This window comes from Erinaceus europaeus, unplaced genomic scaffold (genome assembly GCF_950295315.1).
Source record: "Erinaceus europaeus unplaced genomic scaffold, mEriEur2.1 scaffold_396, whole genome shotgun sequence".
Classification (NCBI taxonomy): domain Eukaryota; kingdom Metazoa; phylum Chordata; class Mammalia; order Eulipotyphla; family Erinaceidae; genus Erinaceus; species Erinaceus europaeus.
The window spans coordinates 50,603-66,877 of NW_026647601.1; the positions used below are offsets into that span (position 1 = coordinate 50,603).

At 65.2% G+C, this 16,275-nt stretch overlaps 1 protein-coding gene across 1 annotated transcript in view; it reads left to right on the plus strand.

Annotated features, from left to right (window-relative positions):
* Positions 1-15,032, plus strand: part of TCERG1L (transcription elongation regulator 1 like) — a 47,409-nt gene extending 32,377 nt beyond the window's left edge. The window contains 8 exon segments of the mRNA XM_060184152.1: positions 1,833-1,921; positions 3,721-3,875; positions 7,435-7,504; positions 8,561-8,705; positions 9,135-9,224; positions 10,330-10,448; positions 14,396-14,488; positions 14,490-15,032. Coding sequence (XP_060040135.1) covers positions 1,833-1,921; positions 3,721-3,875; positions 7,435-7,504; positions 8,561-8,705; positions 9,135-9,224; positions 10,330-10,448; positions 14,396-14,488; positions 14,490-14,547 — 819 coding nt within the window. The 3' untranslated portion in view covers positions 14,548-15,032.
* Positions 15,033-16,275: the final 1,243 nt, after the last annotated feature.

Genomic DNA, 16,275 nt, shown 5'->3' on the forward strand with positions numbered 1-16,275 from the left:
TCCTGTGTGTCTTCCTGTGTGTCATCCTGTGTGTCATCCTGTGTGTGTGTCTTCCTGTGTGTGTCTGTGTGTCATCCTGTGTCTGTGTGTCATCCTGTGTGTGTGTGATCTTGTGTGTGTCTGTGTGTCTTCCTGTGTGTCATCTTGTGTGTGTCTGTGTGTCTTCCTGTGTGTGTCTGTGTCTTCCTGTGTGTGTGTCTTCCTGTGTGTGTGTCTTCCTGTGTGTGTCTGTGTGTCTTCCTGTGTGTGTGTCTTCCTGTGTGTGTGTCTTCCTGTGTGTGTCTTCCTGTGTGTGTCTGTGTGTCTTCCTGTGTGTGTGTCTTCCTGTGTGTGTGTCTTCCTGTGTGTGTCTTCCTGTGCATGTCTGTGTCTTCTATGTGTGTCTGTGTGTCTTCCTGTGTGTGTCTGTGTGTCATCCTGTGTGGGTCAGTGTATCTTCCTGTGTGTCTTCCTGTGTCCTCACTGCAGGCCCGTCTCTGCCGAGGGGAGGGTGCTATGGGCCTCACCAGACCCCTCAGAGCGTCCTTCCCCTATGGGAGGCCATGGGGTGTCTGAGCCCCATGGCCCCTGGAACCCTCCTGGGCCCCCTGCAGACCCCAGTGGAGGGGCTGCTCCAGCCCTGTCCTCTGTCCTCTGTCCTCACAACCTGTCTGGGTCTCCATGCTGGGGAGCCATTCAGACAGGGGGAGAGACAGACAGAGGCAGAGGGAGAGACAGAGACAGAGAGAGGGAGAGGGAGAGAGAGAGGGAGAGACAGAGACAGAGAGAGGGAGAGGGAGAGAGAGAGGGAGAGACAGAGACAGAGAGAGGGAGAGACATCACAGGAGCACAGCTCCAAGTGGAAGCAGCCTCTCCCCTGGTGCTGGGACTGGCACCAGGCTGTTGAGCAGGAAACAGGTGCTGCACCTGGTGAGTCTTTCTCTTCTGTTTCTTTCTCTCTCTGTCTCTCCTATTGTCCCCTCCTCTGCCCTGCGTCCCTCCTCTGCCCTGCGTCCCTCCTCTGCCCTGTGTCCCCTCCTCTGCCCTGCGTCCCTCCTCTGCCCTGTGTCCCCTCCTCTGCCCTGCGTCCCTCCTCTGCCCTGTGTCCCCTCCTCTGTCCTGTGTCCCCTCCTCTGTCCTGTGTCCCCTCCTCTGCCCTGTGTCCCTCCTCTGCCCTGTGTCCCCTCCTCTGCCCTGCGTCCCTCCTCTGCCCTGCGTCCCCTCCTCTGTCCTGTGTCCCCTCCTCTGTCCTGTGTCCCCTCCTCTGCCCTGTGTCCCTCCTCTGCCCTGCATCCCATCCTCTGTCCTGTGTCCCCTCCTCTGTCCTGCGTCCCCTCCTCTGCCCTGTGTCCCCTCCTCTGCCCTGTGTCCCCTCCTCTGTCCTGTGTCCCTCCTCTGTCCTATGTCCCCTCCTCTGTCCTGTGTCCCCTCCTCTGTCCTGTGTCCCTCCTCTGTCCTGTGTCCCCTCCTCTGTCCTGTGTCCCTCCTCTGTCCTGTGTCCCCCCTCTGTCCTCTGTCCCCTCCTCTGCCCTCTGTCCCCTCCTCTGCCCTGTGTCCCCTCCTCTGCCCTGCGTCCCCTCCTCTGCCCTGCGTCCCCTCCTCTGCCCTGCATCCCCTCCTCTGCTCTGCGTCCCCTCCTCTACCCTGTGTCCCCTCCTCTGTCCTCCGTCCTCTGTCCCCTCCTCTGTCCTGTGTCCCCTCCTCTGTCTGCAGTGTGGCTGCACACGTGGCGACACTAATCTGGCCTCCTCAGAGCCCCCAGCTGTGAGCTGGTCAGAGGGCGGCCATGGGGGGCTTCCCTTGGGGTCTCGGCTTCACTCGCACCCGTGACACTGCCCTTCTCTCCCTGACAGGAGCCCCCGGCCACTCTGGTGGCCCGAGAGGACATCTCGGCCAAAGGCAGCCGTCCCGTGGCCTCCAGGCCGGTGCCCGGGTCCCCCTGGTAAGACTCCCGGCTGTTCCCCGTCCTGTCCCCTCGGCTGTGAGGGCAAGACCCCTGCAGGCACCTTCTGGCTGCGATAGGGGGAGGGGGACCTTAGCGGCCCCACCCATGGGTGCTGTGCGGTCAGCGTCTCTGCTGCCAGAGACTCTGCCCTGTGACACAGTGAGTGGGGCGTGAACTCACGGCATCATGGCAGAAACTTGCTTCGGGGTCCAGAGGTCAGGGCCGGGTGGACTCGAGGGTGCCGGGTGACTCAGCAGGGGCCGAGCAGAGGCTCCCACAGCTGTGTCTCAGGACACCGGCCGGCCAGGCCAGGGTGCTCGGGGACCAGCATGGCGGCCGGCGTGACCCTGCCCCCGCCCCCTGCTTATGTGACCGCCGCCCCCATGGGAGACGCGGGCACCTGTCCTCTGTGTCGGCACCAAGGTCGGTGTCTCCGGGTCCCGCGCCCGGCCCCGTGGGAGGGTTTCACGCCGCCTCCCCGTTCATTTCTTGTCTCCTGTGTCCCTGGGCCGGACTTGGACTCTCGGCACAGGGTGCAGCCCTGGGACTGATCTTCCCCTTTTCTGTTTAGAAATAGAGAGAGGAAGAGACAGGAGAAGCAGCCACACAGCATGGCTCCGCCTGCCACGGCTCCTGAGTGTGCTGGGGCTTGAACCCGGGGCCCCGTGCACAGCCGACCTGCCCTGCCAGGCTGTTTACAGCCTCTCCCTCGGGCCCAGTCCAGGCTGATGGGAGCCCTGGGGCGGCTGTGGCTGATTCCCGGCCCTGGGGTGGGGCGGGGCACTCGGTGGGGCTCTGCTCAGCTCCAGACCCGGGGTCCCTGCAGCTGCGGGGTGGGGGGCAGTCAGCGGTCTGGCTGGTGCAGCTCAGGGCCATCTTCACAGCCCCCCCCCCCCCCAGTCCTCTGGGTTTTGTTTCTTCAGCTCCACCTGCTGTGACATCTCTCGGCGTCTCCTGGGCCACCTCACCTGATAGGGTCCCTTCAAGTTCCATCAGGATGAGACAGAAGAGGTGGCTTCATCTCTATTTGATTGTTTATTTATTTCCCCCAGGGCTGTCACTGGGCTCGGTGTCTGCACTACGATTCCACTGCTCCTGGTGGCCATTTTTTCCATTTTATTGGACAGGACAGAAATTGAGAGAGGAGGGAGATAGAGAGGGAGAAAGAGAGACACCTGCAGACCTGCTTCACCGCCTGTGAGGCTTGTTCCATGTGGAGGTGGAGCCTCTCCCTCTCCCACTCCTCTCTCTCTCTCTCTCTCTCTCTCTCTCTCTCTCACACACACACACACACACGTTTGTGTTTTTCCCCAACTGAGCAGCACTCCTCCTCATGTGGATAGGCCACGGCTCTGTCAGCCACTCATCTGTCGTTGGACACCCGGGCTCTGTGGAGTTCGGATCTGGGCTGTGAGCAGCGCTGCACACAGTGCCTCTGGGGGTGTGGGCTCTGCGTCAGCCCCGATCCCAGTGTTCTGAGGATTCTAGATGTTTCCGCTGGACCCATTCACGTTGGCAGAAAAGGGTGGTGTTTCCCCCATCAGTGTCCCTCACCTGTCTCCTGGCAGCTGCTGGTGGCATCCAGAGGGGATCAGTCAGACCTGACCATCCAGGAGGCCTTGGGTCACCCTGCTGGGGTCTTGGGGACACCCCGCTGGGGTTTTGGGGTCACCCTGCTTGGGCCTTGGGTCACCCTGCTGGGGTTTTGGGGTCACCCTGCTGGGGTTTTGGGGTCACCCCGCTGGGGCAGTGGTGGCAGGTGTGTCTAGTGGCTCTGACTGACCCCCCCCTCACAGGTGCGTGGTGTGGACAGGAGACGACCGAGTCTTCTTCTTCAACCCCAGCATGCGGTTGTCGGTCTGGGAGAGGCCTCTGGACCTGAAGAACCGCGGAGACCTCAGCCGGATCCTGCAGGACCCCCCCCACAAACGCAAACTGGAGGCCTCGGCGGGTAGGGCCGGGCGGAGAGGGCGTGCTGGCGGCGTCCGAGCCGGGCGCTTCTCATGGTGCTGCGCCCGGTGGGGCTCTGAGGGTCTGGCTCTTGCCGGGTGCTTCTCATGGTGCTGCACCCGGTGGGGCTCTCACTGAGGGTCTGGCTCTTGCTGGGCGCTTCTCATGGTGCTGCGCCCGGTGGGGCTCTCACTGAGGGTCTGGCTCTTGCGGGGCGTTTCTCATGGTGCTGCGCCCGGTGGGGCTCTCACTGAGGGTCTGGCTCTTGCGGGGCGCTTCTCATGGTGCTGCGCCCAGTGGGGCTCTCACTGAGGGTCTGGCTCTTGCTGGGCGTTTCTCATGGTGCTGCGCCCAGTGGGGCTCTCACTGAGGGTCTGGCTCTTGCTGGGCACCTGCTTACTGACGCCACAGGGAACCAGAGCCCTGGGCTGGGCGGGCAGGTGGGTGTAGGGGGCCGAGCGAGGGCCTGGGCCCTGGAGCCTGGAGCCACCTGCCGCTCTGCTGGGGTGACAGGTCAGTCACTTTCTGTGGAAGCCTGGTTCCCTCGGAGTAGCTGGCTCTGGGCCAGTCGTGGGAGTCCCCAGTGCTCTGGGGAGGGTCCCGAAGGCAGACACCGGGGTGGGAGGGTGCTGGGTGATGGTCCCCGGTGGGGCTGTGAGCTTGCTGCCGGCCCTGAGAGGCTGGGGCTGAGGCAGGCGGGGGCTGGGGGGCCAAGCGGGGGCGGAGCCCTCCGCCTCAGCATGTGGGGGCCCTTCTGGGCTTGGGGGCCCTGGCTTCTGTGCCTCATGGCCAGGCAGGACCGGTGGCTCACGCCCGTCGTCCTGAATGTGAGTTAGAGGGAGGTGGTGAGCGTCTTGTGTGGAGACAGTGTTCCCCGTCATGTGGGGAGGCCCTGGGGTTGGGTGCTAAGCGGTGGACACCTTGGCCTTGCAGGTGGCAGGTGGCCCCTGGACAGTCCCCCATCTGTGAGAGGGACACTGAGTGGGTCTGCGTCCTCCCGAGGGAGCTTTGCTGCCGAGAGGGACAGAACCAAGCATCCTGTAGAATCGGGTCCTCCAGGCCCTTGTCCAGGGAGACGAGAGCCTGCACATCTCTGTGACTGTCTCTGTGCCTGTCTCTGTTTACCTCTGTCTCTCTGTCTTCGCATCTCTGTGCTTCTGTCTGTCTCTATGTCTCTGTCTCTGTCTCTGTGTACCCTGGTGTGGGGCTGATAATTCCAGTGTTGGGCAGGGCAGAGTTGGGACACGGGCGCAGAGAGCTGGTCCTCGCACCCGGGAGCCTCCCTGAGCCTGGCCAGGGCCTGAGTGCCGTGGGGGGCAGTGCCCAGTGCTGGCCTGGGGTCTGAGCCCAGGGAGCCCGAGGGGAGCAGTGCCCAGTGCTGGTCTGGGGTCTGAGCCCAGAGAGCCCGTGGGGGTCAGTGTCCAGTGCTGGCCTGGGGTCTGAGCCCAGAGAGCCCGTGGGGGACAGTGCCCAGTGCTGGTCTGGGGTCTGAGCCCAGGGAGCCCATAGGGGTCAGTGTCCAGTGCTGGTCTGGGGTCTGAGCCCAGAGAGCCCGTGGGGGTCAGTGTCCAGTGCTGGCCTGGGGTCTGAGCCCAGAGAGCCCGTGGGGGTCAGTGTCCAGTGCTGGCCTGGGGTCTGAGCCCAGGGAGCCCGTGGGGGTCAGTGTCCAGTGCTGTTCTGGGGTCTGAGCCCAGAGAGCCCGTGGGGGTCAGTGTCCAGTGCTGTTCTGGGGTCTGAGCCCAGAGAGCCCGTGGGGGGCAGTGCCCAGTGCTGGTCTGGGGTCTGAGCCCAGAGAGCCCGTGGGGGTCAGTGTCCAGTGCTGGTCTGGGGTCTGAGCCCAGAGAGCCCGTGGGGGTCAGTGTCCAGTGCTGGTCTGGGGTCTGAGTCCAGGGAGCCCGTGGGGGTCAGTGTCCAGTGCTGGTCTGGGGTCTGAGCCCAGGGAGCCCGTGGGGGTCAGTGTCCAGTGCTGGTCTGGGGTCTGAGCCCAGAGAGCCCATGGGGGTCAGTGTCCAGTGCTGTTCTGGGGTCTGAGCCCAGAGAGCCCGTGGGGGTCAGTGTCCAGTGCTGGTCTGGGGTCTGAGCCCAGAGAGCCCATGGGGGGCAGTGCCCAGTGCTGGTCTGGGGTCTGAGCCCAGGGAGCCCATGGGGGTCAGTGTCCAGTGCTGTTCTGGGGTCTGAGTCCAGAGAGCCCGTGGGGGTCAGTGTCCAGTGCTGTTCTGGGGTCTGAGCCCAGGGAGCCCGTGGGGGTCAGTGTCCAGTGCTGGTCTGGGGTCTGAGCCCAGAGAGCCCGTGGGGGGCAGTGCCCAGTGCTGGTCTGGGGTCTGAGCCCAGAGAGCCCGTGGGGGGCAGTGCCCAGTGCTGGTCTGGGGTCTGAGCCCAGGGAGCCCGTGGGGGTCAGTGTCCAGTGCTGGTCTGGGGTCTGAGCCCAGGGAGCCCGTGGGGGTCAGTGTCCAGTGCTGGTCTGGGGTCTGAGCCCAGGGAGCCCGTGGGGGTCAGTGTCCAGTGCTGGTCTGGGGTCTGAGCCCAGGGAGCCCGTGGGGGTCAGTGTCCAGTGCTGGTCTGGGGTCTGAGCCCAGAGAGCCCGTGGGGGTCAGTGTCCAGTGCTGTTCTGGGGTCTGAGCCCAGAGAGCCCGTGGGGGGCAGTGCCCAGTGCTGGTCTGGGGTCTGAGCCCAGAGAGCCCGTGGGGGTCAGTGCCCAGTGCTGGTCTGGGGTCTGAGCCCAGAGAGCCCATGGGGGTCAGTGTCCAGTGCTGGTCTGGGGTCTGAGCCCAGAGAGCCCGTGGGGGTCAGTGTCCAGTGCTGGTCTGGGGTCTGAGCCCAGGGAGCCCGTGGGGGTCAGTGTCCAGTGCTGGTCTGGGGTCTGAGCCCAGAGAGCCCATGGGGGTCAGTGTCCAGTGCTGTTCTGGGGTCTGAGCCCAGAGAGCCCGTGGGGGTCAGTGTCCAGTGCTGGCCTGGGGTCTGAGCCCAGAGAGCCCATGGGGGTCAGTGCCCAGTGCTGGCCTGGGGTCTGAGCCCAGGGAGCCCGTGGGGGTCAGTGTCCAGTGCTGTTCTGGGGTCTGAGCCCAGAGAGCCCGTGGGGGTCAGTGTCCAGTGCTGTTCTGGGGTCTGAGCCCAGAAAGCCCGTGGGGGTCAGTGTCCAGTGCTGGTCTGGGGTCTGAGCCCAGAGAGCCCGTGGGGGTCAGTGCCCAGTGCTGGCCTGGGGTCTGAGCCCAGGGAGCCCGTGGGGGTCAGTGTCCAGTGCTGGTCTGGGGTCTGAGCCCAGAGAGCCCGTGGGGGTCAGTGTCCAGTGCTGTTCTGGGGTCTGAGCCCAGAGAGCCCGTGGGGGTCAGTGTCCAGTGCTGGTCTGGGGTCTGAGCCCAGAGAGCCCGTGGGGGGCAGTGCCCAGTGCTGGTCTGGGGTCTGAGCCCAGGGAGCCCGTGGGGGTCAGTGTCCAGTGATGGCCTGGGGTGGAGCCCAAGGGGTCAGCATCCAGTCTGGGGGTGCAGCAGGCAGCACTGAGGAAGCTGGGCCCCACGCTCAGGGCCATGCGAGCATCAGTGACCCCGCTTGTTGTCTTTCAGTGGACAGCAGTGACAGCTCAGGCGCCGAGGACGCCCGGGAAGCCCCAGCCGTGAAAGCCAAGAGGAACCGGTAGGTGAGGGCGGCTGAGGATGCCTGGAGCAGAGCCCCCTGGATGTCCACTGACAACGGAGGGCCTCCCAGGGGCAGCGTCGGGACCTGTGGCCCTGCCCAGAACCCTGACTTGGTGGGGGCTGAGTGACGGGTTCCAGGCCTGTCCTGTGGCTGGGGCTCCAGCTGACCCTCTGCCCAGCTGTGAGACTTCGGGAAGGTGAAGGAGCCTCCCTGACCCCAGGGCCTGGGACACTGACACTCAAGATGTCTCAGAAGCTCCCAGGGTTGTGGGCCTCCCCAAGCCGCCTCTGGTCCCAGGAGCCCCAAAGACGCCCGGGCGCCCCAGGGTCCACCTTGTGCCCCTGCGTCTGTCTCTAGCCTGGCCCTGGGTGTGCCAGTCCTGGAGAGACCCTCCCCACCTGTCAACCCCACCCCCCTGAAGAGGCATCTTGATGGTGCGGGGGGAAGGGTGGGGGTAGAGAGAGCAGGGGGCAGAGCACGGGACTTGCAGGAAAGCTGTCCTAGATTTGAGTACACGCACCATGTGGGCCAGAGAGAGAGGCTTCCCATGCCAGCTAGCTGCCTGAGCCTGTCTGGCCCTGAGCGGGAGTGGGGTCCCTGGGGTGGGAGTGCGGGGTGTGCCCTGTGTCCCCTCACTTCTGCTCCTAGGGGGCTGGCTGTGAGGCTGGCTGGCTGTTCCGGGGGCCTGGCCGACGTGGGGGTGCCCCGTCCCTCAGCTGCCTGACCTGGATGCATGGCTGGGCCCCCGTTGGGCTCTTCCTGTCCCCCCACCCTCAGTGCTGGCCGGGTGCAGCTGACCACCCGGCCACCTGACCACCTCAGCGTCCACTTGGGGCCTGGTGTCAGCAGGCCATACTTGGCCCCCTCAGCCCTCCGGTGTCACCGTCCCCCCAGCAGGCACCCCCAAACACCCCCCCATGCCCGTCTCTCGGGAGCAGCCCCAGCCCCCAGCCCCTGAAACAGCTGTCAGAGGAGTGTGGGTCCTGGGGGGGGACAAAGGTCCTGTGACAAGGTGACCAGCAGGGAGTCGAAGGTCTGTGTCTTGTGCCCCAGGACAGAGAGCAGCGGTCAGAGCCCAGGGATAGAGGAAGTGGCCGGCCAGGATGGGGACCCCAAGACACCGTCCCTGGCACCCCAGATCCTGCAGCCCCTGGAGGAGCGGGCCACCCACTTCCGGGACATGCTGCTGGAGCGAGGGGTGAGGGCTGGGGGGCAGGGCAGGGGGGCAGGGCGGGGGCATCTGGGGTGCTGGGTGGGGTGCTGGGTGGGGGCAGGGTGGGGGTGTCTGGGGTGCTGGATGGGGGCAGGGCGGGGGCATCTGGGGTGCTGAATGGGGGCAGGGTGGGGGCATCTGGGGTGCTGGGTGGGGGCAGGGTGGGGCGTCTGGGGTGCTGGGTGGGGGCAGGGTGGGGGCAGGGCAGGGGCGTCTGGGGTGCTGGGTGGGGGCAGGGCGGGGCGTCTGGGGTGCTGGGTGGGGGCAGGGCGGGGCGTCTGGGGTGCTGGGTGGGGGCAGGGCGGGGCGTCTGGGGGGCAGGGTGGGGGTAGGGTGGGGCGTCTGGGGGCAGGGTGGGGTCAGGGCCGGTGGTCCTGGCTGTGGCCACCGGGCGGCTGACGGCGAGACCTGCAGGTGTCCGCCTTCTCCACCTGGGACAAGGAGCTTCACAAGGTCGTGTTTGACCCCAGATACCTGCTACTGAACTCGAACGAGCGCAAGCAGGTGAGTGGGGCTGGCGCCCGGGGGTGCGCAGGGGGGCCGGGGGGCCGCAGAGAGGGGACTCTGCGCCCAGACCCCAAAGGCGGCACCCCCCAGCCCACGGGAGGAATGTCCAGTCTGGGCAGTGCAGTGGGCAGGGCCCAGTCCCCGGTCCCAGCACACTGGGGTCCCGGGTTCTGCCCCCACGTCTTGGTCCACCGAGCACATTTACAGGTGAGTGCGGGGCCTGGGCCACCTGCACCTGCCCCACCAGCGGCTTGGGCCTGAGCACAGGCGCCACCTGGGGGGACCGCCACACCCAGAGGAGGCTCTGCGGATGGTGGAGCTGTGTTGTGGGTCTCCTCCCTCCTGTCTCTCCTTCTCAGCTTAATTCTCTATCCGAAGTCATGAATTAGAAAAACAGAATGACAATAAACCTATGCCAGGAGCTTTGGAATCAAGTGCATGTGAAGTCCGAGCACAGAAAAGAAAAGGATAAAAGAGAGAGAGAAAGGAATTACAAAGTTCAGAAGCATTGTCCACACTGCAGACATCCTTCGTCACTGACATTTTACTACTACTGTTGTTGTTGTTGTTATCTTCTTTTAACCAGAGCACTGCACTCTGGTTATGGTGGTGTGGGGGACTGAACCTGGGACTTTGGAGCCTCAGTCATGAGAGTGTGTTTGCATAAACTTTGTGTCTACCCTTACTGGAAATTAATGAAACTGCTGAGGAGGGCCGGCCCTGGGTCCGAGAAGGGGCTAAGGGCCAGTTCCCAGGGGTCGCTGGTCTGTTCAGATATTAATCTGGAAGAGTCGGGGGACCCTGGGGGCGTCTGGAGGTGCAGGGCTCACAGGCACAGGGTCAGGGAGAGGGACCCCTTCCTGGGGCTTTCCTTATTTTATCCTCTGGGGCGGTTGGGGTGTCTGGGGGTGGGGGTCAGGTTCAGGGTCGGGACCAGGGGTGGGAGTGGGAGGGTATTCCGAGGGCCCAGGGGGAGGTACAGGGGCGAGTCCAGGGGCCCCAGGGGGAGGCGTGTCCAGGACGGGACCCCCACCCTCCCTCCCTCAGGCGTGGGCAGCCCCTCCGGCCGGGCTCTGCGCTGAGGTTACGCCCGTGTCCTCAGATATTTGAGCAGTTTGTGAAGACCAGGGTTCGAGAGGAGCACCGGGAGAGGAGGAGCCGGCTGCAGCTGGCCAGGGAGGCCTTCCGGAAGCTGCTGGACGAGGCCGAGGTGACCCCCAGGTAGGAGCCGCCGGGGGCTTGGGGACAGTCCTCAGAGGACCCCCAGGGCAGAGCCGGCCGCCGGCCCCTCACCGCAGCCAGGCCCCCAGAGCCACCTGCTCCCAGCGTCCCCGTCTCTGGAGGCCGCCGTCACCTGCCAGAGCCCGGGCCCAAGGGACCAGCCGGCAGGGAGCCGGGGAGCCTCCTGAGGTGAGGCCTGATTTCTGGACCGGGGCCGAGGAGTGGACAGGCGGACAGAGTGAGAGAAAGCTGGCGAGGGTGGTAGGAAGGTGGACTGTGGGGAGAGTCGAAGAAGGGAGAGGAAAAAGGAGGAGGCAGTGGAGGGAGGGTGAGAAGGGAGAGAGAAGGAGGGGGCTGGGTGGGCGGTGGCGCACCTGGTTGGGCACACACATCGCAGTGCACAAGGACCCGGGTTCAAGCCCCCAGTCCCCACCTGCAGGGGGAAGCTTCACGGGTGGTGAGGCAGGGCTGCAGGGGTCTCTCTGTCTCTCTCTATTTCCCCTCACCCTCTCTCTGTCCTGTCGAATAAAATAGGAAAAAAAAGGGGGGGAAGTGGCTACAAGGGGCGATGGGTTTGTAGTATTGCCACCAAGTCCCACCCAAAATATAACAGTAACTGGCAGATAAAAAAGAGGGGAGGATGGAAGGAAAAGAGGGAGAAGGAAGGAGGGGAAGGAGGGGAAGGAGGGGAGAGGAGGGGAATGAGGACCTGTGCGCAGGGGGGAGGAGGGGAGAGGAGGGGAATGAGGACCTGTGCGCAGGGGGAAGGAGGGGAGAGGAGGGGAATGAGGACCTGTGCGCAGGGGGAAGGAGGGGAGAGGAGGGGGAGTGAGGACCTGTGCTCAGGGGGAAGGAGGGGAGAGGAGGGGGAGTGAGGACCTGTGCGCAGGGGGGAGGAGGGGGAGAGGAGGGGAATGAGGACCTGTGCGCAGGGGGGAGGAGGGGGAGAGGAGGGGGAGTGAGGACCTGTGCGCAGGGGGAAGGAGGGGAGAGGAGGGGGAGTGAGGACCTGTGCGCAGGGGGAAGGAGGGGAGAGGAGGGGAATGAGGACCTGTGCGCAAGGGGAAGGAGGGGAGAGGAGGGGGAGTGAGGACCTGTGCGCAGGGGGAAGGAGGGGAGAGGAGGGGGAATGAGGACCTGTGCGCAGGGGGAAGGAGGGGAGAGGAGGGGGAGTGAGGACCTGTGCGCAGGGGGAAGGAGGGGAGAGGAGGGGGAGTGAGGACCTGTGCTCAGGGGGAAGGAGGGGGAGAGGAGGGGATTGAGGACCTGTGCGCAGGGGGGAGGAGGGGAGAGGAGGGGGAGTGAGGACCTGTGCGCAAGGGGAAGGAGGGGAGAGGAGGGGGAGTGAGGACCTGTGCGCAGGGGGAAGGAGGGGGAGAGGAGGGGATTGAGGACCTGTGCGCAGGGGGGAGGAGGGGAGAGGAGGGGGAGTGAGGACCTGTGCGCAGGGGGGAGGAGGGGGAGAGGAGGGGAATGAGGACCTGTGCGCAGGGGGGAGGAGGGGGAGAGGAGGGGAATGAGGACCTGTGCGCAGGGGGAAGGAGGGGAGAGGAGGGGGAGTGAGGACCTGTGCGCAGGGGGGAGGAGGGGGAGAGGAGGGGGAGTGAGGACCTGTGCGCAGGGGGAAGGAGGGGAGAGGAGGGGAATGAGGACCTGTGCTCAGGGGGAAGGAGGGGAGAGGAGGGGGAGTGAGGACCTGTGCGCAGGGGGGAGGAGGGGGAGAGGAGGGGAATGAGGACCTGTGCGCAGGGGGGAGGAGGGGAGAGGAGGGGAATGAGGACCTGTGCGCAGGGGGAAGGAGGGGAGAGGAGGGGAATGAGGACCTGTGCGCAGGGGGATGGAGGGGAGAGGAGGGGGAGTGAGGACCTGTGCGCAGGGGGAAGGAGGGGAGAGGAGGGGAATGAGGACCTGTGCGCAGGGGGAAGGAGGGGAGAGGAGGGGGAGTGAGGACCTGTGCGCAGGGGGAAGGAGGGGAGAGGAGGGGAATGAGGACCTGTGCGCAGGGGGAAGGAGGGGAGAGGAGGGGGAGTGAGGACCTGTGCGCAGGGGGAAGGAGGGGAGAGGAGGGGGAGTGAGGACCTGTGCGCAGGGGGAAGGAGGGGAGAGGAGGGGGAGTGAGGACCTGTGCGCAAGGGGAAGGAGGGGAGAGGAGGGGGAGTGAGGACCTGTGCGCAGGGGGGAGGAGGGGGAGAGGAGGGGAATGAGGACCTGTGCGCAGGGGGAAGGAGGGGGAGAGGAGGGGATTGAGGACCTGTGCGCAGGGGGGAGGAGGGGGAGAGGAGGGGAGTGAGGACCTGTGCGCAGGTGGAAGGAGGGGAGAGGAGGGGAATGAGGACCTGTGCGCAGGGGGAAGGAGGGGGAGAGGAGGGGGAGTGAGGACCTGTGCGCAGGGGGGAGGAGGGGGAAAGGAGGGGAATGAGGACCTGTGCGCAGGGGGGAGGAGGGGAGAGGAGGGGGAGTGAGGACCTGTGCGCAGGGGGAAGGAGGGGAGAGGAGGGGGAGTGAGGACCTGTGCGCAGGGGGAAGGAGGGGGAGAGGAGGGGAATGAGGACCTGTGCGCAGGGGGGAGGAGGGGGAGAGGAGGGGGAGTGAGGACCTGTGCGCAGGGGGAAGGAGGGGAGAGGAGGGGGAGTGAGGACCTGTGCGCAGGGGGGAGGAGGGGGAGAGGAGGGGAATGAGGACCTGTGCGCAGGGGGGAGGAGGGGGAGAGGAGGGGAATGAGGACCTGTGCGCAGGGGGGAGGAGGGGGAGAGGAGGGGAATGAGGACCTGTGCGCAGGGGGGAGGAGGGGAGAGGAGGGGGAGAGGAGGTGGAGTGAGGACCTGTGCGCAGGGGGAAGGAGGGGAGAGGAGGGGGAGTGAGGACCTGTGCGCAGGGGGGAGGAGGGGGAGAGGAGGGGAATGAGGACCTGTGCGCAGGGGGAAGGAGGGGAGAGGATGGGAATGAGGACCTGTGCGCAGGGGGGAGGAGGGGGAGAGGAGGGGAATGAGGACCTGTGCGCAGGGGGAAGGAGGGGAGAGGAGGGGGAGTGAGGACCTGTGCGCAGCAGGAACTGGTCAGGCCGAGGGGGCTCCTCACCCCTGCCCCGGGCAGATGTCTCTCTACCCTATGACCTGTCCCCAAGGCTGTGGGTCTGTGACCCTGTGACCTGTCCCAAGGCTGTGGCTCTGTGACCCTGTGACCTGTCCCTAAGGCTGTGGCTCTGTGACCCTGTGACCTGTCCCCAAGGCTGTGGCTCTGTGACCCTGTGACCTGTCCCCAAGGCTGTGGCTCTGTGACCCTGTGACCTGTCCCCAAGGCTGTGTGTCTGTGACCCTGTGACCTGTCCCCAAGGCTGTGGCTCTGTGACACTGCATGAGGCAGAGTGGGGGTCAGGGTGGCCCTTGACTGGGAGACAGAACCAGAGGGGCCGGGGCTGAGGGGCATTTGGGTGTAGGTGTGGGGTGGTGAGCAGGGTGACCCTGTTCCCTGTCCCCCTGCCTGGGACCTTGTCCCCCTGCCCTGTGCCCTGTCCCCATGCAATGCTCTCCTTCCCTGCCCCCTGTCCTCCTGTGCTGCCCCCTGCCCTGCTCTCATCCCCTGCCCTGCCCCCTTCCCTGCCCCCTGCACCCCTGCCCTGCTCCCTATCCCCTGCCCTGCCCCCTGCCCTGCCCCCTGCCCTGCCCCCTGCATCCCTGCCCTGCTCTCATCCCCTGCCCTGCCCTCTGCACCCCTGCCCTGCTCTCATCCCCTGTCCTGCCCCCTGCCCTGCCCCCTGCACCCCAGCCCTGCTCTCATCCCCTGCCCTGCCCTCTGCACCCCTGCCCTGCTCCCTATCCCCTGCCCACCCCCCTGCCCGGGCTCTGTTCCCCTGCCCGCCCCCAGCCATCCCCACCAGGCCGGCAGCAGGCAGGCCCCAGGACCCCAGGGACCCCAGGGACCCCAGCAGGGCCACCTTGTGCTCCCAGGACCTCGTTCAAGGAGTTCGCGGAGAAGCACGGCCGGGACCCTCGCTTCCGCTCGCTGCAGAAGCCCAAGGAGCAGAGGCTGCTCTTCAGCCAAGTTCGTGCCGCGGCGGCAAGACAAGGAGAACAGACTGCGGCTGCACAGGGCCAGGTGAGGCGCCGCCAGGCCCGAGGATGCGTTTCACACTGAAGCTCTTCTATGCCCGGGCCGCGCCCCTTGGTGCCCACTGCCCCGCCCGGCCCGGCCGCCTGCGCCCCCCCGCTCCCCTCTCAAGTCCCGTGTGAGTTCTTGTGATTCCTGGGTGTTTGGGACCCCCGGCCCTTGTGCAGCCCCAGGATTCTGTCTAGTTGCCGCGTAGTCATGCTAGGGAATGCTTTCTCTCACCCTGACGGCTCTGAGCCTCGGCCCGGGCCACCACAGCCAGTCAGGGTGCGAGGCCGGTGCCCTCTCCACCCACGGGGGCGTGGGGCCCGAGCTGACCCTTGGTGGCCCCGACTGAAAAAGTTATTTTGTACAAAGCCATCATATTGATATTTGAGTTATTTTTATCGTATGCCCAGAGTTTGCATGAGATTTCCTCATCCTCTTTGTACAAAGAAAGTTTTTAATTTTTTTTATTCAATAAATATTTTAAACCAGCCTGTCTTTGTGCCTGCGATGCCAGCACCCTCCCTGGCAGCAAAATTGGGGCTCAGGTACTGAGCTCTGCGCCCAGCCATCCCGAGAGTAGGTGTGTCATGGGTGGGTGGGGGATCACAGGAGTGCAGCCCCCGGCCTGCTGAAGGGTGGCGTTGGGGACCCCCACTCAGCCACTGTGACCTCTGCACGGCTGAGCTCCGATCATCTCCAGGCTTGAGGAACCACGGCTTAGGCCTTCTCAGACCCCTGCCACCGTCCCCAGCACGAGACACCCCCAACCCCACAGGGGTGCATCGGGAGTGTGGGTGCATGGGGTACACACAGGCCGTGGAGCAAAGGTCCAGCCTTCCCATCCCCGGGGGGCTTTCTGGGTGTCCCCTCCCCCAGTACCTGGTCCTAGTGGTGAGCCCATCTGTCTGCCTGTGCCAGTCACCAACCTGGGGGAAGAGCCCTGCACCCCAGGACACGGTTGGCTGGTCAACACACCGACCCCTTCCTGCCACGTCAGTGTGGGAGGCAGCGGGTTCCGGGAGCCAAGCTCTCCAGCTCCCAGGGTCTGCAGGGCAGACCCTGCACGTTGTTGCTCTGCACCCCAAGAGCTTGGGGTTGATCTCGTTTGCATGAGCGAGATTCTGATGTAAGGAAGCCAGAGAGGACATCGGGACTGTGCCCATGGAGCAGGAGCCACCCCACATCCCTCCCCAGTTAACTAGAAAAGGCAGCAGAAGGCACCTCAAAACCCAGCCAGGACTTCTGGGTGCAGACGCACGTGGCCATTGGCTGGGAAGGGCTGAGGAGAGATTCTCAGAATGCGGGAGCCATGCTCAGTGCCACAGGTGCCAGATAGGAGCCGCCCAGTGAGCACATGGCTGCCAGCGGGAAAGCAGGTCAGGGAGCTGCAGCGGAGAACTCGGGCAGTGGGATATTGAGCTGCCCACAAAGACCCTCCGTTGTTCCAGGGAAAAGCCCGGGTGAAATCAAAGTCCCCTGATGGGCTCAGGCTCCACAGCCAACAGGCGACGGCTTGATGTGGGGCCAGCTGCTGAGGTGACTCACGTGGCATTGGGTGAAAGCATCCACTGCAGAGAAGCAAGTCAGCTGTAGGCACAGGTCTCTAGAGGAGCAGAGAAGCAAGTCAGCCGTACGCGCAGGTCTCTGGAGGCACGGAGAAGCAAGTCAGCCTTAGGCGCAGGTCTCTGGAGGCGCGGAGAAGCAAGTCAGCCATAGGCGCAGGTCTCTGGAG